We start from the raw sequence: 27,482 nt of genomic DNA, 5'->3' as shown, positions 1-27,482 counted from the left end.
AGCATTCCTCAACTCCCGACGGAACTCCCCAAATAGTAGAACTAATCAATCTTTAAATACCCCACAACAAAATGCAATCAGCAGAGAAAGGAAAAATCACACTCCTCCATTAACCCATACTTCCCCTCTTTCACCTGATAAAAAGGGATATCACTCACTGTGCTTTGGGCATACATCTCAAAGACAAACAACAATGGCCGTATCCAGACGAATGATCGTTTTCTGCTTCATCACGCTGGTGGTGTGTTCTTTCTTAGTTAAAGCCAGCAACGCCAGTCAAAACGATCATGGGTGCAACCATGGCGGTGCTCAGCCTGGCGATAGCCAACGTTGCGAAGATACCCCCGAAGATGAAGACGACTTCGATGACACTTTTAAGCTCGTCAACAACATCAAGATAAGGATCTAGTTGGGCGCCGCCCGGACTCCATTTCTTTGGTTCTTCACTCAATAAAAATGGGTGGTTGCGAAGCTCTATCTCTGTCTTCCATGCTTTCTGAGATCTTTCAGTTTGGCATCCTTTAATTTACCAGTTGTTGCAGTTTCTTTCTTTTTTTGTTTTTCTCGTGTTTGGATTTGGAAGGGTTTAGCATTTGTTTTGGTTGTTGCATGCTTTTTTATAAAACTGCATTTCTCATTTCTCACTTTGTTTTTTCTTTTTAAATATTATGGTTGTTAATATACCATTTAGGTGTAACTATATACATCATCATCTTTAGATTATATAATCATTTAATTCATAGATAATCTAAAAAGTTATATAATGATACCATCTGAGTGTCTACCTCATTATTGGTTGTTGGGAAAGATTTAACATCTTGTCAAAATCATCTTTTATCTTGGAACTGGACAAGAAAAAGCCATTTTCCAAATCCATTAATTGAAACCTACCCTTGATACCATAGAGCAGACAACTTGTTGAGTAAATTGTTGAAAGCTATCTTCCTCCCCAGTAATTTGATCACAATTGATAAAGCTATTTTCTTTTCAATAAACCTATGAACACGATCCGAAAACGTGATGGAAGGAATTTCATTCACTGTCTCCGTCGTCACAACCACATTCTGTCACTCAAAATCTTCTTTCATACAAACATTCCCATGTGGAATCGATGAATCACCCATCAACTTAGCCTTATACGAATCCTTGGCCATGCTCTCCTCTTGCACTGTCTGCAAAATCCACTGTCGGGTCAGATACCTCCATAGAAATACAAACGGATGTAGAATACAAATGTATGTTTTAAAAATGACATTAATAAATGATGAAACATTTAATTTAAAACTAATTTAATGTATGATATTAAAACACAAAAGAAATAAATCACATAATATTCTTAATGGTAATATTTACAAAAATAAATTGGTAGGTAATTTCTTTTGAAGAGTAAATAAAATGTTCATTTTTTATAATCATATTTATTTATTTGATCAATATATTATCTTAAAATTTAATTATAGATAATTGGATTACTGAGTTCGCATCTTAATCAAATGTTTTATTGATAAATAAGTATAGATATAAATATAGATATAAATATATTAATGTAAGCGTTAAAACTCAGAAGTATATTTAGTTATCTAAGCAAGCATAGACTGTGGCTGGACTCCTCAAGCAATACTTATAAGTAAAAAAAAACTTGTAAATATTCATGGAAATATTGACTATAATAATATGATTATATAAAAATGAGGTTTACACTGATTAAACTCTTGTCGTGTTACCCATTCACACCCCTATTATTGTATAAAAAACTTTTTATAATACAAGTTAAGCAAAAAATATATATAAATAATAAAATAATTTAAACAAAACTACAATCTAGAAAATACACGAGATATACAAAAATTAAGTTGTAGCTGCCTTCTGTTTGCCAAGCCATCCCTTCAAATACTAAGGATAAGTGAACTAGTCAAAGATAAAATCATAGTTATACTCAATGGTGCAATGATTTGATAAAATATTTGTAACGAAAAGAATCAAGTTTGTGTATGATCTTTGCAAAGCAAATTAACCTTCAACACAAACTCCCCCTCGGACCGGAAGCTGCATCTACTGTTCCAAAATACACTGTTTTTATTATGAAAAGCAAAAAAGAACATCCTACTTGAAATTATCTTTGTATATGAAATCTGGAACAGCCCAGATAGCGTGCGCTTAATTAACATAATGAATGTATCAACTCATCGGATCTTACAGACCAGAAAACTTTTTTAAGATTTACTCCCAATTTACACCCACATATCATATAGAACCTCATAAAAGTCGGTCTCCGTTTGATTTTCTGGTGAAACGGTTGGTTTTGCAAAACAAACTTTGGGAATTTAAGTGCTATCCATTGGAATATCACTGGCATTATGGTTCCCTAGGCTTTCGGACATACTTCTCTGAGTCTGACCGGCACCAAATGTGAACCCATGCGGAGGAACTTCTAAGGGCGGATGGGCAAAAATAGAAGTAGCACCAAGATTATTGAAGGCAGGTATAGGAACAGGAGCAGGAACTGCATCGTTTACCTTTGAGAAACCAAAGTTGAATAGAGCTCCAGCAGGTGGTGGGAATGCAGGCAAAGAAGGATTGGTACTTTCAGATGATCCGAAGAGCTTCTGCTCATATTCTTGCAACTGCTGATAGACAGCTACAAATCACATGCAGTGAATGAAAGTCAGAAATAGCAATTATACGTACAATATGAAAACTAATAACATTGACAAGGTCGTACTTGAATAAACATTACAACTGCAAGTCTACAATCTCTAAACTTGATTTCAATCACACCAAAGGAATCACATTTAAAAAAAGATTTACTTTAAACAAGCACATCACACAATAGTTACTCATGAATGAAGCATCTCTAGTGTGAAGTCTCTTTTGGATGGCAGGAAAAAAGACAATTTGGCTGACATTCATTTTTCCTATTCCAAAAACTATTACACGGCTTTCCTATATTCTTTAGAATTAAGCATCATAAACAACACTACCTTCACTCAACTCAACAGACGATCTATGTTCTTTCACCCATTGATAGCTCTGCGGAAGCCTCCATCCTTTAGACCTCATCAAGTAAGCTATTACGATAGCTGGTGACCTGTCCGAAAGATTATAATCATCCTCGCAAACAATTTTATAAGTTTAAGTGGGCAAACTCATGCCTGCCTGAGCATTTGGATCAATGATAGGGGCATGTATATCCCATTTCAAGGAATGAAATATCCAACTTCCTCAAATAAAGGAAAAAGAAAAAGGTGTACACACACATACAAAGCAGTTTATCTCCTGTGTGCAAAATAACAAGGTTTTGCAAAGCCTTTCCGAAGGGCATCTTATGGGAAAGATTCTCGGGTAAGGTCCAACCAGGTTCTTACAATATTGAGAATCTTATTTTCAGCATTCAAAAACTTTTAGGTATAAAATAAGATATAAAAAAAGGAAGGAAAAAAAACCACTTTAATATACTCATGTTTGTCTTACTGTGTATTTCTAGGATGAAAAAGAATGAAGAAACAATAAAATCAACCTATTTTTTCCTGACATGCAATGCACAAGAACTCGAGCCTTATCCTTCTCACATTGCTCTGCAGAATTCAGAAAAGAACTACAGGTCATAATATGCCAATGAGAAAATAAAACAAATGCAACATGTCAAGTGGCAGTCTCTGAGATATTGCAGTGCAACTGACAAACATTAATTAAGCAAACTTCCCAAAAGCCATTTTTCACAAGGGTAACAAAGGCATCATGATTTAAGCAAAGCAAACCATAAGAAAAATGTCAAGTTGAGAAAATTTGTTTGAGCTGTAAGCTCAATATCTTAGCAATTTTTCTACATTGTGATGTGTAGAGCCCTAGGGAAGCACATGCATTTGACAGCAGAATGCTCATAGTTGGCCATGTGAATCAATAAAATTAAGAAGCATCTCATTATGCAAAATAAAAAGAGAAAACATACATATAAATGCTACTCAGGACATTAAAAAAAAACTGTGTGAATGTTATTCACTTCTGCTTGGGCCAACTTGATGAATTTTGCACAGGTAAAAAGAATCCAATGAATGAAAGAGGAAATACCAAAGTCATGCACATGAGAACAGATATCAAACTCAGGCTTTTGACAATAGACTCAATTGCAAGACAAAGGTCAACGCACCTAAAAATTGTATTGCATCATCAAATTGTAAAATTTTGTCATCTTGCAGGCAGTGATAGATAAATGAATTCCTGTATAGGTTTTGACATGCAGGTACGGTCTGCAAGAGAGAATGTAAATTACGTAAGGATATGCCATATAAGCAATCTACAAATTTTGACACTTGACGGCCATCAGTATGCATTTTAGCAGTCACAACATCCAACAAAGAGGAACAAAGCAAAATGCATGATAAAGAATGAAAAAGAGTGAATCTTGACACCATCAGTCTTACCACTTTCTAAGATGTATCTTTCAATCTCAACACTGATAGCAATTGGACGATAGCAACTATTTGTTTGATTAGTATCAATTAAATTAGGTTTAAAACATAATCATCTCACCGTTTTTTGATAAAAGTTTTTATATCTTTGACCCATTCAAACAGTTTTGTGCCCTTAGAAAAGGCAAACGGATTATATAAACTTCCATAATGTGTAAAAAACAAGTTCTTTACTCGCTGCAGTGTTTTGCACATGCTGGTTAATTCTAAATGTCTAATGGCTCTCATAGAATCTTAATTTACTATCAAAAGGAAATCCCATCACAATTGCTCTCCAGTTATGATAATTTGATACAACGTGCAAGGTTTACCCTTTATCTTCAAACTGTCCACTATTCTATGCCTATATACCTAAGCAAATGGCAATAACAATGATCCTAATTAGAAATTCTCAAGTAAACACTACGAAGATCTTACAACTTCATTTTTATAACAAATGACAAAGAAAACAAACGTATCACTCTGTGGACTGTCTGCCGATCATATCTTCCTATTGTTCCTAGTTCTAACTTTACTCAACATCCCATTCTGATCTTGCCTCCTGCCAAAATTGCCCATTTGATTTTAACTTCTTCCCCATGTTTTTAGCTCATCCATGAGTTTAGCCAAAAGGTAAAGGCCTCAAGTAGAGTCTAAATGTAAAATACACTCAGATTAGGATAGTTCTCATACTCCATTCCAAAAGTTGGGTTTAATCTTTCCATCACATCTCTAACCCCACCGATAACAATAAAACTTCTATTGGGAAACTGACATGGGAATTTTCTAGATCAATAAAGTTAAAAGATGTTTCTTATTTAAGGAATTGGTTAAAATAATTAAAATGCAGAAATCCCATCAAAGTTCAAACAGCGTAATAGAAAGCTTAACAAATACAACACAAAAATCTCGTCTAGTGAACAATCAAAAATAAACTTTTTCCCAAATATCCATAAACCCAACATCAAAAGTAAAAACAGTAAGTTGATACTAATACTATAAAGAAACATAAATAAATAACAATGAAAAAGGAAACGTGAGGAACAAGAAGGGGGTTACATTAAGGACGCGAGTAATTCCTTGAGTCTTGAGAAGCTCAGAGCGAGAGGCGTTATCATAGCTACCCAAATAGAGAAAGTCAGGCAAGATCACCGATGGAAAGGCACTGAGTTGAAGCGATGTTCTATCGGAAGATATGGGAGGGCGGTGCCCACATATCCCACAAACTTCCCCTTCCTCGTACTTGTGATAGTGCCCACATACCCCACACGGATTCTCCCTCTCCCTCTTCCTCATCCCCACTCACCACCCCCCCCCAAAAAAAAAAAGCTACAAATTTTCGATTAAACACTGGTCAAGAACACAAAGAAAAAAAAAGACCCGGAGTTTTGTTCTCGAATCAAAAGGGTTTTAGTTGAAGGGAAGTCCTTGTTGAATCCAGATTTTGCTTGATCGAGAGAAGGAGAGAGTGAAAGAGCTTTTTTCTTTAATAGGGAGAAAGTTGATTTATACATTCATTCAATTGAGTTTTTTTCTTAATATTGTGTCTTAATTTACTGAATTTAGAATGCAAACGGTAGAGAATTTATCCCTCTTCCTTTTCCTTTTTCTATTATTTGTCTAAATTTTAGACATAAATTTGAATTAAATATTTAACATAATTTAAAGAAATTGAATTTTTACATAATAATAATTATTATTACTATTTTATATTATATTTTATTAGATGATGTCTTTTTATTTTATAACATTTTAATTTAATATTGGTTCAGAGATATTTACAATATATTTAAATTTTGGATATTATTATCCATAAAATTCTACATATTTTCATAATAAAATTACCATATCATATTCATTATAAGAAATCTTTTATATTACAAATAACATATTTTATATTTAATATAATAATATTATCTCAACATTTTCTTATCGAACTTTTAAATTGAAATCACTAGATAAGAATAAAATTTATAAATTTTTATATTTGTACAATGACTAATATATAATTTAATCATAAAATTTAATAAAAAATTATTGTAGAAAAAATTCATAAGTTATAAAATGTTAAATTCACAATTTGTTTTTGTAGAAATTTGTTCATATGTTAGGAAAATAAATAAATTCACATTCTGATGGGAAACATAATTAGTGTCATATCAAGAATATAAAATCTTTTATTTCCAAAAAGAAATTATTAAGAATAATTTAAATAAAAGAAGTGATTGGTGGCTAGAAATGGTTAAAAAGTACATGTAGTCTTTTAATTGAAATTTATTTTCTTTTAATTTAAAAAGTAAAGACATAAATACTTTTTTTTAGTTGTTATTTTGAGTTTTCTAAATTGGTAAAATATTTTATTTTCAAATAGTAATATAATATATATATATATATTCACCTCAAATTTGGAGGAAAAATATGCAGTAAATTAGTAAAAAGTAGCGGTTAAGTGTTTGGAACCCAAGTTTAACCGTGTGAGTTGCACTTTTTATGAAGATCAGTTTGGTACTTCGCAATCGCAGTCGCTCAACTTTGAAGTTGAACCCTTCGCCTGTACGGACAAACCAACGCGGTGGACATGGCAAGGCGCTGTTGGCATAAACTGAAAACGACATGTCGTTTCCAACTGTCTCGTCACCTTTCTTCTTCAACCTCTCTCCCGCCACCTCCTCTTTCCTCTCCCCGGAGGGTGGTCGTCACCGGTACTGTACCTTTCTCCAGTCTCATTTATTCGCTTATGATGCTTTGACGACTTCTCGATTTTCAGTATTAAGAAAGGAAAAAAGACAACTTTCGGGAGAGCTTTTCTATACTGGTACGGGAGGGTCTTATTAGATCAGAAAGAAAACTTTCTTAGACTGGTTGGTTACTTGTTTTCGGGTTTCAGGGCTTGGGCTGGTGACTCCACTCGGGTGCGGAGTAGGAACAACTTGGAAGCATTTGATAGAAGGCAAGTGTGGAATAAGGGCAGTAACCACAGAGGATTTGAAGATGAATGCTTTTGATAAAGAGACACTGACGCTTACCTTCGATCAGTTAACTTCTAAAGTTGCTGCAATTGTGCCTTGTGGGACTGCCCCTGGTGAATTCAATGAGGACCTTTGGTTTAATGCTAAGGTAACCCCCTTGTGATTTTGGTTGATGACCCAATAATTGTATTGTGCTCTGTGTGTTACTTTGGCATGTGGTATATTGAGCTGGGTCAATGTTTTTGTTTTGTCGTTGGAGTTGTACATAGATAAATTTGGGTTAAGAATGTAAAGCTGGATGCTTTTGAGGTCAACTATTTAGTTTCTAGAACTCTATGGATTCTGGAACATGGTCTCGAGTAAATACTGAAAGGGATAGTAACATTATATTGAATGCTACTTTCCAAGTTCTTAGTGAATTTTCATTCCTAGCAAGAAACTTGGGCAATTAAAAGATGTGAAGATGGAACAAAGTACATTGATTCCTCGCAACTGCGAAGGATGTTTTATTTTGCAAGCTGTCCAGGGTTTGAATATGAACTGTATTCTCAATCAAAGGAGCTCTGTCTGCTTGGAAAGTGGTCTCTCATTATGCCTTGATGTGAGTTCTAGATTTTTACATCTCAGAATCCCAAGTTGTTTTATCATTTTAAGGCGGTGTGCAGTGTCTAATCCGATGCTATATTACTTATTTATGCTAATGAAAATTAGGTTAGGTTCTCTCTGTAAGACTAATCAATGTGCAATAGATTTTTTTTTTCTTATTCTTTGCATACTACTATTAATGATTCTTGTTGATCAGGATCATCGATCAATTGCGAGATTTATAAGCTATGCATTATGTGCTGCTGATGAAGCTTTAAAAGATGCAAAATGGGCACCCGCAGATCAGGAACAGAAGGAAAGAACGGTAAGCACTTTTGAATAGCTTATAATATGTGAGATCTTCTCTAGTTTCTTTTCATTATCTTATTCTTTATTAATTTTTGGGTAACCAGGGAGTCTCTATAGGTGGTGGGACTGGAAGTATTAGTGATATCTTAGATGCAGCGCAAATGATCTGTGAGAAGGTTGGTTTCTTGCAGCCACGAATTTTTTCATTATGATTGTAAGTATTTCTATTGTCATTACTAGCTCATAGTGTCATCATCATTCCTTTCCTCGTGTCAGCTATGGGCTGGAAAATGAACTACTTGAATATGGAGAAAATTAATAAGACAAGTGAAATCTCTGCTCTTTTAATGCAGCGTATTCGTCGACTAAGTCCTTTTTTCATACCAAGGATACTCATCAACATGGCATCTGGTCACGTGAGCATGAAATATGGATTCCAGGTGTGTATATATTATATTTTTCATATATGGCATGCTTGTCACCTTATGATGACCTAAACCTAGTCAAGCAACAATTTCTATTTAAGGCCAGTTACTACTGTGATTACAAATGGTGCTTCATCACCATGGTGATTCTAGTTCCATCTGTAAGGTCATTTTTAGTTATCAAATTTAAAATTAATATTAATATTGCAGAATGTTAGCAATTACAGAAAATAAACATGTAGCAATTACAGAAAATAAACATACTCCTAAAGTAAAAGTTATTTTTGTGTAGTTTAATTGCCCTGTTGAATATAGGGACCAAACCATGCTGCAGTGACTGCTTGTGCAACTGGGGCTCATTCTATTGGTGATGCTATGAGGATGGTTCAATTTGGAGATGCTGATGTTATGGTTGCTGGTGGCACAGAGTCTAGCATTGATGCTTTGTCAATAGCTGGATTTTGCAAGTAATGATAAAAACTTACAGTTTTTTTTTTTTTTTTTTTTTGCCGCAATATCCATTTTGGCTAGTTAAAATATTGATAAAAGTTCAGTAGAGTGATGAAAGGTTATTAAAGGCCAATATGAAAATAGTATTATGTTTAGATATGATTCACAAAACTTTTGATTCCATGTCATTTCTCCTTGTTAGTGGACCCTTAGGGACATTTCTCTCGTTCATTTAACTAAAGCGGCTCTTATTTAAAATGAAATTTTGATAGAATTGCTTCAGCAGGAATGGCTCTAGGAGACATTTAATGTTTTGATTGTTATTAAGTTTCCAAAAGTTAATGCTTGACTCTCTTTAGCTTTCTTTCATTAAGGCAGACCATGAAGTAAAAAATTAGGGTGGTTAGCTCATTATGCTGATAACTCAACCCCCCCCCCTCCCCAAATCCTTTTGAATGCTCTATTACTTTGTTTTACTCTTTCCATATTCTACTTAGCTGATAACATTTTTCTTTTCGACTCCAGAGCTAGAGCTTTGACTACCAAGTATAATTCTTCCCCTTCAGAAGCTTCACGACCTTTTGACTGTGGCCGGGATGGGTTTGTGTGAGTAAAGTTTGACTGGTTAATTGTGTCAAGCTCATTGCTTGCAATTATTTTCTTTATGCTACTTCCTAACTTATCATATATTGCCAGGATAGGTGAAGGTTCTGGTGTCTTGATATTAGAGGTAAATTGAGTTATGGTGTTTCTTCTATATTTCAATCACAAACCCCTTCCCACTGTTGTTGTCTATGATGCTATTTATTTTATCATTATGATTATACCCGATCTGTATTAAGGAACTTGAGCATGCAAAAAGTAGAGGAGCAAAAATTTATGCAGAGGTCCGTGGATATGGGATGTCAGGTTGTTGTCAAAGATCTGAAAATTTTCTACATTAACTTTGGTAGTAATTTTTCAGTAATATTTATTTTCTGAACACTAATTATGACTTCTAGGTGATGCTTATCACATTACTCAACCACATACTGATGGAAGAGGTGCGATTTTGGCCATGGCACGTGCTTTGAAACAAGTAATATTCGCTGTGTACTTTTGACCCTTGATTTGTTAACAGTTATGTTTAGCATCTATAACAACATCAAGGGGATTCCTTTTTCTGCTCCCATGGGTCATGTCTGAGTAAAATACAGGATTCTCAGCTTCTTATGTTGATATTGTTATCTTTTGGTCTTGGCAGCGTGTGAGGCAGCCGTGCAAGTTATATGTGGCTGCATATAAAACAATTGTGCTTGAAAATATGTCACTTGAAAATGTGGAAAAAAATTATCACTGAACTTTAGTGATTCGTGACATAAAGAGCTGCATGATAGTTTATTTCACAATTAAATGTGCAATTCTGGATTCTAGTAGTTGGTTCATTGGTTCCATTGTCACTTGACCTGTCGGTACCCTGACAAGTTGCCTGCTAAATATTGTTAATTTTTCTCTAATACATAATCAGAAGATTAAGTTTATTATGTACTTACTTAGTGTGCTGTTTCAGGCTGGTCTGCATCCTAACCAAGTGGACTATGTGAATGCTCATGCTACTTCTACACCTTTGGGTAAGTTTCTGTTATTTGATGTTCTAAGTTCTGTTAAATCTGGTTTTTGTCTGATTCATGTCTCTGGAACCCCTTGTTTAGGTGATGCAATTGAAGCAAATGCAATCAAAGCCATGTTCACTGACCATGCAACATCAGGTTCTTTGGCCTTCTCCTCGACAAAGGTAAAATTCAGTATTTCAGACCATATGTACGACAACGATAATTAAAATTTTCTAGGCAAAATCACACTCGGTTACTTATGCATCAATCTTCAGAACTGACTAGATGATTTGAATTTAGTCTGGTTGGAGTTTGATATCATTTTTACTTCTTCAACCAATATGCACAATCTAGAGAGGACTAAAGTGCAATGGAGACAAAAACAATAGGAAAACTTCAAAAGGGATAAAACTCTGTCCAAGATATAGTATCTTAGGTGATTACTGCTAACCTCAACTTGCTTTTTCTTTGCCCAAGAGAGAGAGAGAGAGCCTTCTCTATAAAGCTGTTCACATCTCTATCTAAAGAGATGTGCATTCAAATTTCTACTATAAATTTTCTTACTATTATGCAAAGATGTGCGGGAAAAGGAGGGGGAGCGAATTAGCGAGAAAAAAAAAAAAAGCAATGTTAACTTTTCCAGTATTGGACCATTCTACTTTGCTGTAATTTCATGAAGTTTTCTTTTACCGTTGATAGCTTTCATCCACTTACCAACCATTTCCTTCCATTTAAACTGCTACAATCACCTACATACGCAGGGTGCTGTCGGTCATCTTCTTGGTGCAGCCGGAGCTGTTGAAGCAATTTTTACTGTTTTAACCGTACACCATGTAAGTATTTCAGTTTACATGCTGCTTAATGATTCAAATGAAAGCACCTTTCTTCTTTTTGGTGGGACATAGCTTTTCAAAAGGCTTTTGAAATGGTTCAATAGGAATTCCCACTTGTATGAACCTATTTGTGATCCCTATCTACTCATTTTTTTGCCCGCGCTTGATTAATGTTACAAAAGATTCTGTTTAGTAGTCTTGAGAAAGTTTGGAACTGTAGTAAATGATCATTGTGGTGGTGTCTTATTGCAGGGGATTGCACCTTTGACATTAAATCTCACTAAACCTGATCCCATGTTTAATGATGCTTTCATGCCTTTGACTGCTTCCAAGGAAATGCCAATTAGAGCTGCGTTGTCTAATTCTTTTGGCTTTGGAGGAACAAATGCGTCCTTACTTTTTGCATCCCCCTCCTAGAACAGATTGATTGGCCAAACTTTTTGGTATTGGTGGGTATTCGATGCCATTTCTTTGGTTTGATTGCATCTGCACTTTGAGAACCACTATCAAAGATATAAAGCCGATCAAGTAGGTCATTGTGGCAGACTCTTGTTTATTTTCTTGTTCTCTTATTTTGTAGGCAACCGTTAACTGCAGAGAAACAACTTCATTATGTGACTGCGGAAAATTTTGAGCTTCAGATTCTTTAAGATCAACAGTCAGCAATAGCTGCCATAGAGCCGAGGACAATGTAATGATGGTTCTCTTTGCACCGTGATTTATGAGACATTTATGATTAGATAAACATCAAAGAAAGTGATACAAATTGAACTGTACCTTTGGTCATATATTTGTGCATTCAACAAACTTTTATCACATTGCTGCATTTTCTTGACCAAAGAGTTGGAATCTTAAAGTAAAAACTGTACAATGGGAAGTGGGAAGTTGACAATTTGCTTCATTCTCTTCCCTGTAAGCCCATTTTGAGGACATCTCAAGGTTGCATGATATGAACAGTGATCTTACTTGATGTGGATTGGAACCTGATTAAGATCGTCAGATTCTGAATACGACACGTTGCTGCACACGGTGACTTGTGAACTAGAGAAAATAATTTCAGCATTCTGAAGAGTGAAGCCATGAATGATGGGCAATGGGAAACCTTTTCCAAGGTAGGAATTGGCATATGGTATGCCAACGGTCTGGACGAGCGTCCACATCACAGGCTGCAATGAGTAAAATACACATTAGACCTTTTATTGGTAACCATGCATTATAAACATCAATCTGATTGAATACTAAGATCATACCAACCTGAATCAAATACATTCGAAGATTCCCTATTTTGCTCCACTTCAATGACATTGCCAAGTCATCTAGCTTCACACTACTGCCGAGGTTATTCCCCATGATTTTAACTGAACCTGTGCCACGGATCACCTGTCATGACAAAGGCAACTATATTGGTCACAGAAAAGGGACATAATATTTCATTATGAAGCTTCAAAAACAGTCCTTTTTTTCTAATCCATAACCTTTGGAATAAGAAAAACTAGAGAAGAAACCATGCATAATGCGATAAAACCTATGAAGAAGGATAAGGGAAACACAGAAATGGAACTCTGAGACCTAGCCTCTTCAAAAGTCATAAACTTAACAGTCAAATAACAAACAAGTTGCCTATCTCTGTCCGGTAAAATTTCAGCAGTTTCCTATCCAAAATGCAACCCTCAGAAATGCTATTTTACATCAATATAAACACAAAACAAATAATTACTCAAGTCAGAAGAGGAAGAACATATAAAGAATCCATACTTGAGATACATATCATTGGGCTGCCCTCTAGGAAACTTGATTTTGGTGTTCTCATCTATTATAATGGATTAAAGCTTTTATGTTTATTACATAAAATGCTGAATGCTAGTAGATATAAATGAATAATTCAGTAGTGAACTATACTACCACAGGTTAACATGCTTAAAATTTGCCGCTGCTTTTTTTCAGTACGTCTTACAATCTACAAATTGGGGACAAGGATAATAAAGATAGAGTTTGAACCCTAATCTTTGGGGTGCCAACAAAGAGCCTTAACCTGCTCCCTTAAGTATTCAATTTGGTGATTCTCATACCAGCATAAGAAGAGAAAACCATCTCTACACTGCCAGATATACCAGCCACAGTTGACAAGATTGATGAACCATTTTCGGGGATGCAGAATGACGAACTTGGTTAATGAAATTAAGCACAAATGATAAAGACTCTCAAGAGTGCCAAGCCAAAGGGGAAAATTAACAGACCAAGGAGCCATGGTTTTTCTTTTGTATTCCTTTCATTTTCTTCTTTGCAAGCAGGCAGAGGTGGGAAGTGAGAGGTGTTTTTCAATAAACAAATGAAGATGCAATGGGAATATTACGAAATTTCTGACCATTATGTTCTAATCAACAAACTTACCAATGAAATGCAGGCAACCGGTATTACTTGACTACCTTCAACCACATCAATTATCACGTCTGCATAAACGGAGGCACCAATATTATGCTCAGAAATCCTTATGACAGGTGGAGAAGACAGAGAAATGTTCAAATTCATATCATCATTTGGGTATTTCTTGTACAGTTGAGGGATGATAAATCTCCATCCGGCGGTATTTAAGAGAGCTTGATCTGGTACTTTATCCACAATCCACTCCATAAATTCAGCCTGACACATATAGAAACCATTAATTTAACAATATATAATACAGGAGATGCCACACTAAGGCACCTCAAAGCAATCAGAACTAAGAAGTCAACAACTTTGATTCTCATTGAGTAAATCAATCTTCATATTGGTATAATCTATATTCCTTAACCTGAATAACTTGATTTCTATATTAGCTACAAATTATCGTGAAGCTAAAGCAGACATAATTCAACAGTTCTGCATAGTTTTGCAAACTCACATCATAGTATAAAGCAGAAGCAGAGTTGAAGACGGCTTCATCTAATGAAATCCCTAGCATTTTAGACTGATCAATGCAGAAAACTGAAGGTTGCGACGCCTGCCGGTAATGGTTAGAAACTGGTTGAACCGTTTTACCATCTGTGAATAACCCATTGATGTCAAATTCAATGGAAGAACTACTCAACTGAGGATTTTCCACGAAAGATACATTCAAAGAAGCATTATCATCCACAGGAATTTCCTTCGGAAGGGATTGCAGAAATGAATCAAGCTTTAAGATTCCATCTTTAAGTTTATTGGTAATAGCACTTTCCACTGCAGATCCTATTTGCTCCTCAAAGGCATTAATCATCCTGAAAAATGAAACAGTAGCAATGAATCACCATAAAATGAAACATAGATCCAGCTTTGCAAAGAAAAGTAACTAAATGTGCATAGGTGAGGCCATTATTTTCTCACTGAAGAAAGTTGAAGACATAAACCAACACCAGAATCCTTTTCTGTTAGTGAAAGGAAAAGCAGCCCAATGATGATATAATCATACAGAAGAACAGTTCTTTTAAAAACTTCTGATAATGCAAAATGATTTAGGTCACCACAAAACGAACCTTGGATACAACTAAGACAAAATTAGTCAATTGATATAAATTAACATACCCTTGATAAAGCCAAGAAGCTCCTCCATCCAATTTTATGGTGATTTCTTTCACATAACAACCGCTCTCCAAGAGGGACAGCTTCAAAGTTCCTTCATGATTCTCCAAGCCTAATGTAAGCCCCACCTCCATTCCTTCAACCTTATGCAGATTGCAGAGGCATTACTCATCAGATTCCCTTTGTTACAAGCATATTACAAATAAGCAAATAAGCATAAATTCAGAACAGCCAAAAGAATCATTGGTGCATGAACTTCATGCATGGCTGCTATCAACAAGCAACCCGCTTGTTGATAAAAAAACGATAATGAACGAAACATGTTACACAACAACCATATGTAAAAATCCAGATACAAACATAACATTCTATAACAACCCAACAGTAAATGCACTGCAGGAACCATAAAGTTCATACTTGAATTTTATGAAGTAAATGAAGCTTAACTGCAAATATAATAACTTTATCCCATGTCCTTAATCAGCAGAGTAAATTTAATGAACTAGTAAACGACTATATAACACAAAACTCAGTTCCAGCATAAGAAATGAAACCCACTAGCATGAGAACAAAAAAGCCAAAGACTACCATATATTTTACCCAAAATCCAAAGCGGACAAACCAACCAAGAGCAAAGACAAAATTGAAAGAAAACCCATTTCTAGAGCTTGTTTGGCCTAGAGCTACAATGAAACTGTCGCAAATATTAAGCAATTTTAAATTGAAATTCGTATTGGTCTATTTTTTACAAAAAAAATTATGAACAGTTTTTAAAAAAAAGGGGGGAAAAAAAAACCTCAACAGAAGCCCTTCCTCCATCAGATATCTCAATAGGAACAAGCCAGGAACTATAAGAATAATGCCAATTCATGGTCAAGTTACAAGTAGTCCCCGAAGCAACAATCGCGATCCCAGAATTCCCAAGCTTAACATAAGACGCCAAAACATCGATTTTATAAATAGTAACATTGGAGATAACCATATGAACATTTCCCAGAAATGGGATTCGGGCAGATTTTTCGATGGTGGCAGGCAACTGCAAAGGGATGATGGAAGAGATGGCTTCGTTGACGAGCAAGTCCTTGACGAAATCAAGGCCGTTCTGAGACACGAGGATAGAGGTAAAGGATTCATCTTGGGTTCTATGGAGATTGTTAGCTTGTGATGATAGGAAGGTCGAGAAGATTAAGACGAAAAAGAAAGCTAGGGATGCCATGGCGGGAGAGGGAAAGGGGTTCGGTTGACGTTTTTACTCCATAAATACTGTCATTTATTGGCCATGATTGGAAATGCAAACGGTGCCGTGGAAGGTTGTGCCATTTTTGTTTGCTTGAGGTAGAGTTGGCTGCCACGTCACGCAAAATAATATTTTGTTTCTGCTCAAATGTCTGATTTACCTACAACTAGACTTTTTTATAAGGGTAATTTATAGAATTTGTCACTTAAATATTAGCATTTTTTGTCATTAAATTATAAAATTTTTAATTTCGTCACTAATATTTTAAATTATTTATATTTTAGTTACTCACTCTGTTTAATAAAAGTAATAATGTGACTTTTTAACTAATATAATAACATATTTATCCTCAATATTTACACATTCTATTAATTTTATCCTAATTTTAAAAAATTCAATAAATTTAATCTTCTATATTTACAAATTCTATCACTTCGATCATCAATTATAATGTTTGTTCTTTACTTCTTTCACTATTTTCTCTGGTAAACGCACCCGAAAGATCCCACTATGATAGGGACATGATCAAATTGATCCCTTGAAGAGATTAAATTTATTTTGACTATGTTTGATAAACTAAAAAATTAAGTGCTGAAAAAATAAGTGTTAAAAAAATAATTACTAAAAAAATTAAGTGTTGAGTTTAAGTTATAAAATATGTTTGGTATTTTATTTAAAATTAAATATCTAATATAATTAGATTATTTGATAAATGTTGACGATCAACCCGTATAAACAACGAGATAGTAAAAGTGGAGAAGAACGAACATAAATATTTTACGTGGAAAGCCCTCAAAGAGGGAAAAACCATGGGCAAATGAAGCTTCAACTTTTCATTAAATAAGAAACAAACAAGAGTACAATATGGAAAAAATAACCCAAAACCCCGAATACAAAGCTCAAAATCTCAAAGAGCAAACCGGTAAACAAAACCCTAAATCTCATAAGACATTTACAAAAGGGGTATAAAATACTCTCCATAATTACCATGAAACTCTCCACAAAACTCATATGCGACTGCATATTGTCGCCCTCAAAGAAAAAACCTAGGACTACATATTGATTGGCTTAACAAAACAGGGATACAGTGACTACTTTAAATAGGCTTAGATTAGAGTTCTAATCATACTAAAATATCCCTGGAATAATCAGGGTCTAATTGGGAGAAGAAGTCCTGCTTGAAGTCTAAAATGTGATTACCAAATAGGAGAACACGTTGTGACATCGCAATCTCCCATTCGCCTCATCATGACGTTGTCCATCGTGTCATCCCGACGAACTGACGCTCATTGTCCCAATGTTGGGCCTGTTTTGGCCCTTCTTCGGTTACTCGTTGATTCTCCTCTAAGGTGCCTGCAACATGTCCAATAAATGCAAGGATGATCTGTCGTAATTTGATACATTAAATTAGGCTCCCATTTCACTTAAAGAGCATATTCTCAAGCAATTTATGTGGCTTTTATATGTTTTTGTCGATTTTTAGTTTTGTCATTAATAAATTGCTTTCTATTAGTTTTAAGCCATTTTTGAAACCCAAATTGGCTAATCATGCCTAGAAAACCTAACAAGTTGATTAAGTGTTGTAGGGAGTCGACTGTGGCCCAAATGTGAAGAAACATCACCTAGAAGGGGGTATCGCAATATCAAAACATGAAAGTGATGATACTCCTGATAATGCTAAAATGAGAAGAATAGATGCCATCTATAGTAGTATCACGATACTATACCATAGGTATCGCGATATCGAGACCCCCCAAGAATTTCAATCTTAAGACTGTTGTGGGTATCGTGATACCCATGCCTGATGAGTGAAAAAATCGTAGAGACAATTTTGTGTCCAAACAAGCTTATATCTTCTTTTATTTAAGGGTAAAATGGTCAATGTTAGGTTAAATGTTAGTAGGTTATAAATACAACTTTATAAACCTTTCATTTAGACTTCTGGTGGTTGAATAGTTTCTTTAGGTTTTATAGTTTTTAGGTTAGGTTTTCTTTCTCTTTTTTTTTTTCTTTTTTTTCTTTTCATTTTTAGTTTAGGTTTTCTCTTTTCTTTTTAGAGTAGATTTTATTCTTGTAGTTTTCTTTATTCTTTCTTGTAAATAACTTTGTAAATGAAGATGAATGAAGCTTTTGGTTGCCATTGGTTCCACATCTAAATGAGCATTTTTTATCCTTATCTCTTTATTGTGCTTATTAATTGTTCGATGAAATGTTTATTTGGATGTTAAGATTTATTATGTGCTAAATTATTGGATGGTTAGTTGATTGGTTGTTTGTTAGCTTAAGTTAATATATATTCTTGATTGATTGGTTGTTCAATTATATTGAAATAGTTAATACGTTAGAATTGACGTCTCTAATGGAAAACCTAGATAAACGAGACCAAGAAGAGAGTTTATCCTTAGATATTTTAATATAATTGTGCCGAGTAGTGAGACCGAGAGGTAATCTTAGGTTGTATCTTTTAGTCTAAAATGAGACCTAGAGGAGATTCCTAACTAAGAGTGGCAACTAATATAATCAATGTAGGTTTATTAGTTTAATTAACACTCAACTAATCAATAGACCATCGTTTAATCATTTACATTATCTAAAAAATTAGAAAGAAAGTTTACCTTAATTAGTTAATTAATAGTTTAATTTTAGTTTATAAGCCATTTTATCTGGACTTGCACTAATAATTTATGACTTGATTAAATTAGTAATTGCTTAACTTGTAATTAACTTGATAAACACATTTACCCACTTGGCAATCCTTTGGGTTCGACCTCTTGGAACACTTGGTGTTCCATCAGAACTATGAATATTACAACTGACATTATATGCTTGCAGTTAAAAACCCACTCTTTTAAATTGTTTTATAAAATAATTTATTTTTTTTGTGCACAAGCGCGTACGGGTCAGAGGCACACCCTACAATAAACAATAATATAATCTTAAATAAAATAAAATAAAAATCATTGAATTTATTTTCTATTAAGTGATAAGTAGCTCCCTATCTACTTATCATTTTCTACATTTTTTTGTAAAAAAAAAATTCTATTTAGTAGTTTTCATCACGAGTTATCAAATGTGTTTAAAAAATTAAGTTGCCAAAAAGATTAATTTTAAGTTGATTGATTTTTTCAACAGTTTATCAAAAAGGCTTGTTGTAACACCCCTTACATGTATTCAACGCCGGAATAGGGTATGAGGCATTACCAGACTTATTCACAAGCAAACATTCAAAACCGAGACAATAATTTCCACTCAAATTTAAAACTTTCCAATAACATACATATGGTCACTATTACGAGCCTTCGAGGCTCAAAACATACATTGGAAATGGTTCAGGACTAAATCGAGAATTTCAAAAACTTTTTAGAAAACTTAGAAAAATTTTCATGTAAAAGGGGTCACACGTCCGTGTGGCATGGCGTGTCTCTAGGGCGTGTAACTCTCTGACTTGCATCCATGACGAAACTTAAGTCACACGACCTGAGCACACGCCCGTGTTTCTAGGCCATGTGGTAATTAAACTTTCACATTTTAGGTACAGACTTCACACGGCCATATCACACGGCTATGTTAGAGCCCGTATGTGTCACACGGCCAAGCCACATGCCTCTGTGCTAGGCCGTGTGTCTAAACCTAGACATTCTGTTTCTCATTTTTAAGATGCAGGGGATACGCGGCCTTAACACATGCTCATATGGCAGGCCGTGTGTGAGACACACGCCCGTATGTCTACCCGTGTGGACGAAAATAGGGCATTTAAGACCACTTTTCTCACCCTCATAATATCTTCCTACACAAAATCACATTTATATACTAATTAAGTCCAACCAATCAACCATTTCAAGCCAAAACATATATATATTTAATTATCTAACACAACCATCAAATTCAATTTACTTTGCATACTTAAACATTCATTCTATTACATTATCATTTCAACCCCTATACATGCCATATAAATCAAAAAGTTGTTTAACAAAATCTACCAGAGTAAATCTGGATAGTGTGATCCTTGATATAGATCTGATCTTTAGAATGTATGCACGTCAAACTACAAGAACAAATAACATTCACAAGTAAGCTTATAGAAGCTTAGTAAGCTCATAGGCATAAAAAATAAATCTTACTGAACATTTTAGACAATCATTTAATATTTAATTTCACTAATTCCTCCTGTCAATCACAAAATCATTAATAAGTTCATTTGATTGATTTCAATCTCACTATTAATCAATTCTAGATCTCTTGGGCCCATTTCTCTTTTACCTTCATGGTCAAATTAAGGAACAATAATGGAATTGAGTGCTTCATTTTCATATTGCCATAGTAAAACTATGGACTTGCACATAGTCACATATCACACACCGAAGCCATAGCCCAGCCATGGTTTTACACGGATCACATATCACATTGATGCCATATCCCAGATATGGTCTTACACAGAAGCACATATATTATCGATGCTATATCTCAGATATGGTCTTATATGGAAGCACATAATCACATCTCACCGATGCCATAACCCTATTATGGTCTTATACAGGAGCACATATCACATCACACCCATGTCATAGCCCTGCTATGGTCTTATATGGAAGCACATATCACATGTTGCCATGGTCTAACCATGGTCTTTTCCATCAATTCATCTTGGTCACAGAACGAAAGCACTCAAATCCATTGTTCCAACTAATTTATACTTTTACTTATATATTATTTCATAATTATTACAATTTTTTAATATTCATTTACAATAATATACCATAGTATTCTTAAAATTTTCATAACAAAACATTGAATTTTGCCATATGAACTTACCTGGGCTGATTTGCAAAAGTTGTAGAAATTTCAAGGGCTATTCTTGCAATTTCTCTTTTCCACGATTCGGCTTTACTTCTTGATCTATAATTATAAAATCATTCTCTCATTAGCATCTATTTCAATTTTATTCTACTTCACAATTTATGCTCTTTAATTTTATAAATTACACTTTTACCCCAAACTTTTTAGCTTTTACAATTTAGTTCATGTTCAATTTATTCATCAATTGAACTAATTCCTCTCAAATAACACTTTATCTAGACATAATAAACTACTTCACAGCCTTTGGCACTCAAAAGTTCAACACAAAAACTTAATTTTAACAACTTTCACAATTAGGCCCTAAAATAATTTTCCATTCAATTATCTCCATAAAATCATCACATAATAAAATTAAAACTTCAATTCCATGCTAAATCATCATAAACTTCCAGCACTTACTCATGCAGTTTTCCAAATCTTTCATAAAAGCAAAAACTAATGGATTAAATAGTAGGACCTTGTTGTAAAAGTCTCAAAAACACAAAAATTTCAAGAAATAATCAAGAAAACCAGCTTCTTAAAAGCTCTCTAATGGTATTTTTAGCTGATGAAGATGAAAAAAAATAATGAATTCTCTAGAATTACTAATTACATCATCTTTTACAATTAAATTTTTACCTTATTTCCAATTTTACCCTTTGTTTCACCTAATTTTAGATTTTTCTTCTTTTATGCTGTCTCATGCTTTTCATTTAGGCATATTTATGCCTCAAATCCTTCCTATTCATTACATATGCTATTTCATCATTTCCCACAATTTTATAACTTATTCAATTTAGTCCTTTTTATTCAATTGACTACTGAAATGTTAAAATTTCCTAATGAAACTTTAATACTAACTTATTAACACTCCATAAGTATTTCTAAAATTATTTATGGCTCAGGTTATGAATTTGAGGTCTCGATACCTCTTTCTTGACCCAATTATCTAACAATCTTCTTTTAAAACACAAAATTCACTAATTTAAAAAAATATTTCTAAAATCACACCTAACCTTTACTTATAAATTTCTAAATTACTAAACTCATATGTCGGTTTTAGCGATTTGAATCACTGTTCCGACACCACTAAAATTTGGGTCGTTACGCTTGTATTATTAAAAAGAATTAATAAATGTCAAATTGGAATAGAGTTAACATTTACTGTTTAAAAGAGTTAACATTTTAAAGTTTTTATGGATCTATAAATAGAATCTTTTGTTTAGAATTTAACTACGATTGATACAAATAATTTTCAAGTCATTTTTTATACGAAAATGTTAATTATGTTACAATTTGGACTTATTTAATCCTTTTTAATAATATAGGACTAAATCGATCCATTTAATAATAGAGGGATTAATTTGATCTAGTTACTATAATATACAGAACTTCAATCGTTTTTCTCTCATCAGATGCTATGAAGGGTATGTTTGATAACACGTGTTCATACTTCTCCACACTACTATTCTTTTTAGCCTTAATTCATATTTGGTCCTTGAAATATACTTATTTTCTCACTTAAGTACCTATTTTTTTGTCCCAATTTGATTCTTAAAGTATGATTCCATTAAAGTCTTTAATCCTTTTTTTAATTGAGTTAAAAAAATTTCAAGACACGTGGCACTCCCTCACCATTTTGACTGAAATAAAAAAAATATCGGATTGAAAACTCATTCCTTTCCATATTTTTTTTCATCTCCTTCAATCAATCAAAATCTTTTCATTATCTCTTTCTACCAATCAAACTCTTCACCCTCCACAATTTATTATTATTTTCCCTACTTTCATTTTCTTCACTTCTCTTCTCCACCTTGGCTATTAACTACTCAATAAACCCTCCTTAAACAACTCACAATAACTTTGTCTTGCAACACCATCGCACTATCCTAATGCTTGAACCAGGGCATTCCCCAAGCATGTTCCAGCTCCACCACCATCAAGGATCACTACAGCAGCACGCAATGTCGCCACCAACAACATCCTTCAACCGCAACATATTTCTCTCTTTCTCACGTTAAAACTCTCTAACAATGTTGTTCTAAATCCCATTTGATATGGATTGGTTTCAACTATTGTTCAAGAGTGGACTAAACAAGTGAGAGATATGTTGGAGGCAAGAAAGCGTTCTGACATGAAGATTTCATACCGTGACAGTATGTTATTTCTCTTGAAGAGAAAAGATTTTAAAACCACTATTATGGTGGTTGTAATAGGCAAATTTTAGCCTGGGCCCCAAAAAATAATAACCGAAGCCAAAGCATGCAATCGGTCGGAAACAAGTTAAAAAAGGGCCAAATTGAAAGATAATCATTAAATTGTGGCCAAATAAAAAAGATTGAGAAAGCCAAGGAGTTATCAAAATTTTTTGACTTGGTAAAAGGCTAAAAATAGGTAGATATTTATTTTATTTTATTTTATTATTAAATTATTTAGGCTATTTTTAGTAAACTCCATATATATAAATATGAGTATTTTGTTCTTTGAAAGGGATTTACTTTTGGAGGACTTTTGGTATTCCTATTTCAATTTGGAATTTGATTATTCTCTCTTTTCCTATTTCTATTGGAATTGAATTATTTTCTTTTCTCTTTCAATTACGTGGGAATTTTGTCCATTTCATTTCAATTTCTTTGTTTTTTCTAAATTCGTCCGATTGCTTTTAGCCCTTCTGTTTTTTTATTTGTTTTGCAATTAAGTTTTTATTATTCTTAGTTTTGGTCCTAAAATTTGTTTTGACTACATTTTGGTCTTGCTTGAAGCTGTGTGTTTTGGAGGGTGGAGATTATTTCCCTTTTGGTCCCTCCTTGTTATTCGCACGTTCAAATTGGTCCATTTTCTTTTATTTATTTCTGATTTGCCCCAGAATTTTGCTTTAAAGTTCGATTTAATCCTTTTTTATTTTCGCTATTTTATTATCAAATTAACTAATTTAATATATTATTGCTATTATTTTTATGTTTCTATTTATATTTATTTTGTTATTCTAATACTATTATTATTTATCTAATTTTTATTTATCTATTTATATTTCTACTATTATTATATTTCTATTTATTATATTTTTATTTCTATTTATATACTAATATTATTTTCATTATTATTTTTCTTATATATGTTTTTCACTCTTGTTATTAACATTCTATTTATTTATCTATCTTTTTACTTTTTTTTGTTATTATCTATTTTAACTTTTTATATAACGCTCATTTCAAATTTTTATACATTATTTACTTTAATATTTTCATATATTATATATTTCAAATTTTTTTACACATTATATATTTTGAATTGTTTATATATTATTTTTAAAGAGTTTTATATATTATTTTATCTTGAATGGATACTATTTTTTTAAAATTATTTTATATACTTTAGATCGCTTTTATAATCATCCTCATTTTAAAAAACCTCTCAAAATAAGGAAATATTTCATGTTTGAAAATTCGAAAAATCGTGCCCTACCGTGTTGGGTTTCGATTTTTCATTCAACCGAATAACTGAATATCCTTTTGAAATTTCGTCCATGTTTTCTTAAATTAAAATGAGGCAATATTTTTTGTTTGGAAATTCAAGAAATCGCGCCCAATCGTGCTGGGTTTCGACTTACCATTTGACCAGATAGCCAAATATCTTTTTGAAATTTCAAATGCATGAGTTTTGAAAATTATAAGATGATCTTGTATCGAAGGTTTGAAATGTCCTATCGTGCTAGATATGATATTTTATTCCTTTTAAGCGAGAGAATCTCAATATCCAATTCAAGTTATCCAAACGTTTTAAAGGAATTGTATTTTAAAATCTTTTTTCAAATTTTCAACATTAGGACGTTAATTTATCAATACGGTACCAATTTTGGGCGTTGCGATGGTGCTAATCCTTCCTCGCGCGTAACTGACTCCTGAATCCGTTCTCTAGTTTTTCGTAGATCAAAAACATTGTTTTAATAAACCGAAATACTTTATTAAAATGATCGATCACAAGGTGATCCGATCACACCTAAACAAAAAGGATTGGTGGGGACTCCATTTTCATTTTAAAGTTGACCTCCGTTTTTCGAAATAAAAATGGTTTCGACAGTGGTTATTGTAACTAAACATGTGAGGTTCATGTATAGTAGAAAGTTTGAATTATGTTGTTTTTTTTTTCAAAGTATGTAATGTGTTAAGGATCGACCCTTATAAACAATGAAAGAGAAAAATAGAGAATATTAAGAACATAAATTTTACATGGAAAACTCTTCCTCACCAAAACTAATCTACGACAACATCTTATCGCCCCCAAAAGAAAAGCCCTGTAGTACATTTTTAATTGCCTTATCGAAATAGGTATACAAGACCCCTTTAAATAGGATAAATTTAAAGGGCTAAAATGACTAAAATATCCTCGAAGTAATCAGAGTTCGACTGGGAGAAGAAGTTCTGCTTGGCTGTCAAAATGTGATTGTGTTATTTAAGGAATATGTCGCGTCGTTGTGATGTCTCATGCATGCTCGCCATAACATTTCCCTCTTCGTTAATTGGAGAACTTGTCCCATCGTCACGACGTCCATCGTCGTAATGTCTATGTCCTTCACATTGTGACGTCATGCCTATATCGCCTCTATTTTTGTTAAGTGCCTGCAAAATGTCCGATAAATGCGAGGCACACGATACAAATCTCCACTTTTGTAATTACTATACCTACTTTCCAAGCCATGTCACAGGTCGAACTCAATATTTGTAGAATGTCAACCAAGCCCAAATTGTTCTTGAACTTGGAAACTGAAATATTCCTAGTCTTCAAATTAAGGTTGTATAATGCAACCAGGGCCAGTAATACATGAACGGATATGTGTTTCACAATAGAAGATAAAACATCGAGGAAATCAACTCCCTCCACTTGGTTGTCACCCTTTGTGACTAACCTTACTTTAAACACTATGCTTTACACAAAACTGCTATAATTTGAAATTTGTGATTCTATCGAACTGCTTGATATCGAAATTCGTTATCACCATCCCTAATAGATTGATTGAGGAAATATAAATTACTCTGATACCAGTTTGTTGGGGATTGGCCCGTACTCTCATAGAGTAAACCCGAAAATAAAATCCTAACTCTCATATAATTCTCTCAAAAGGAGTACAAAATTTTCTCCATAGTTACCATGAAAACTCTCACCAAAACTCATCTACAACTACATCTTGTCCTCCCTAAAAGAAAAGTCCTATAGTACCACATCTTTAATTGCCTCATCGAAATAGGGCCACAAGACCCCTTTAAATAGGCTAAGTTTAAAGGGCTAAAACAACTAAAATATCCCAAAAGTAATCAAAATTCGATTGGGAGAAAAAGTCCTGTTTGGCTGTCAAAACACGATTGTACTACTTGAGGAATACGTCACGTCGTCATAACATCCTATGCATGTTCGTCACGATGCCAATCTATTCGTCAATTTGAGAAATTGTTGCGTCGTCACGACGTCTCTCATCATGACGTTACCTCTCGTCATGATGTCGATGTCCTCGATGTTATGCCTATTTCACCTCTGTTTTCGTTAAATGCCTACAAACTGTCCGATAAATAAGAATCACACCCTACATAATGTTATATTTCCTCGATGAGGGAATTGTTTTCGCACTAGCCCTCCTATTTGGCTTTGTCATCACTTATCACATCTTTCTTTTTTTTTTATTGTATCTTAAAGAAAAATGCAAAAACGTAATGGTACAATCATTCCATTTTGATTCATGGTCATTGTTATTAATATGAACTTCTATTGTCCTTACATTTCTGTTTTTTTTTCAAGTCTTTGCATTTCTTATTGATCCTTAAATTCCATAATAAATAAAATGTCACAATGTAGTGACACCAACTGTTGTGTGTTATTCTTTTTCAATCAGCCTTGTGATTTTTGTTAATTACAGAATAAAAAAGTATAAGATTTGAATTGATTCTTGTACGAGAACAAAAACTTAATAGAGACTTAAGTAAAATATGTGCAATCAACAGTCTCGAACTAAGAAATATATAGCTTAGGCTCAGCTTTTCCATCAATGAAGAGGCTCATAAACTTCTCTCCATCAACAGTTTCTTTCTCTATCAGAAGTTGAGCAAGCTTGCCAATATGTATTGTGATTATCTACCTTGCCCTTGAATACACAATGAAGAACATGAAAGAATGGAAAAATAATAAATTACGGAGGGAGAGGAGTTTGATGGGTGGAAGGAGAAGAAAAAAGTTTAAATTTTGATGCTAAATGATAAGGATATGAAA

The 27,482-nt window shown here is 33.6% G+C and overlaps 3 protein-coding genes across 6 annotated transcripts; 1 reads left to right on the top strand and 2 right to left on the bottom strand.

Moving 5' to 3' along the window:
* Positions 1 to 279: 279 nt before the first annotated feature.
* On the bottom strand, positions 280 to 6,037 carry LOC108470768 (protein-tyrosine-phosphatase IBR5). 2 transcript variants are annotated; one of them, XM_017772215.2, is made up of 6 exons: positions 5,508 to 6,037; positions 4,148 to 4,247; positions 3,518 to 3,575; positions 2,982 to 3,088; positions 2,517 to 2,638; positions 280 to 1,172 (listed from the first exon to the last, which is right to left on the bottom strand). In XM_017772215.2, exons 1-6 carry the CDS (start codon positions 5,742 to 5,744, stop codon positions 1,068 to 1,070), a joined length of 729 nt encoding a protein of 242 aa, XP_017627704.1. In that variant the 5' UTR covers positions 5,745 to 6,037; the 3' UTR covers positions 280 to 1,067. The 2 variants fall into 2 exon arrangements, with proteins under 2 accessions (XP_017627704.1, XP_017627703.1); XM_017772214.2 differs by lacking the exon at positions 280 to 1,172 and having other exon boundaries at positions 1,964 to 2,638; positions 5,508 to 6,023.
* Positions 6,038 to 6,869: 832 nt separating this feature from the next.
* On the top strand, positions 6,870 to 12,451 carry LOC108473889 (3-oxoacyl-[acyl-carrier-protein] synthase, mitochondrial). Of its 3 annotated transcripts, none has more exons than XM_053021791.1 (15): positions 6,870 to 7,263; positions 7,336 to 7,565; positions 8,220 to 8,327; positions 8,416 to 8,487; positions 8,665 to 8,751; positions 9,052 to 9,203; positions 9,712 to 9,792; positions 9,883 to 9,916; positions 10,029 to 10,095; positions 10,188 to 10,264; positions 10,736 to 10,796; positions 10,878 to 10,960; positions 11,540 to 11,611; positions 11,864 to 12,060; positions 12,192 to 12,451. In XM_053021791.1, exons 1-14 carry the CDS (start codon positions 7,062 to 7,064, stop codon positions 12,026 to 12,028), a joined length of 1,491 nt encoding a protein of 496 aa, XP_052877751.1. In that variant the 5' UTR covers positions 6,870 to 7,061; the 3' UTR covers positions 12,029 to 12,060; positions 12,192 to 12,451. The 3 variants fall into 3 exon arrangements, with proteins under 3 accessions (XP_052877751.1, XP_017631180.1, XP_017631181.1); XM_017775691.2 differs by having other exon boundaries at positions 6,874 to 7,150; XM_017775692.2 differs by lacking the exons at positions 6,870 to 7,263; positions 7,336 to 7,565 and adding an exon at positions 7,582 to 8,018.
* LOC108473888 (putative BPI/LBP family protein At1g04970) lies at positions 12,330 to 16,543 on the bottom strand. The gene is made up of 6 exons (XM_017775690.2): positions 15,945 to 16,543; positions 15,152 to 15,291; positions 14,493 to 14,847; positions 14,003 to 14,251; positions 12,866 to 12,991; positions 12,330 to 12,777 (listed from the first exon to the last, which is right to left on the bottom strand). The coding sequence occupies exons 1-6, from the start codon at positions 16,362 to 16,364 to the stop codon at positions 12,574 to 12,576; spliced, it is 1,494 nt and encodes a 497-aa protein (XP_017631179.1). The 5' UTR covers positions 16,365 to 16,543; the 3' UTR covers positions 12,330 to 12,573.
* Positions 16,544 to 27,482: the final 10,939 nt, after the last annotated feature.

The sequence above is a fragment of the Gossypium arboreum genome, chromosome 11 (genome assembly GCF_025698485.1).
Source record: "Gossypium arboreum isolate Shixiya-1 chromosome 11, ASM2569848v2, whole genome shotgun sequence".
Taxonomy (NCBI): domain Eukaryota; kingdom Viridiplantae; phylum Streptophyta; class Magnoliopsida; order Malvales; family Malvaceae; genus Gossypium; species Gossypium arboreum.
Note: the sequence above shows the minus strand (reverse complement) of the source record. Positions and strands in the feature narration are given on the sequence as shown.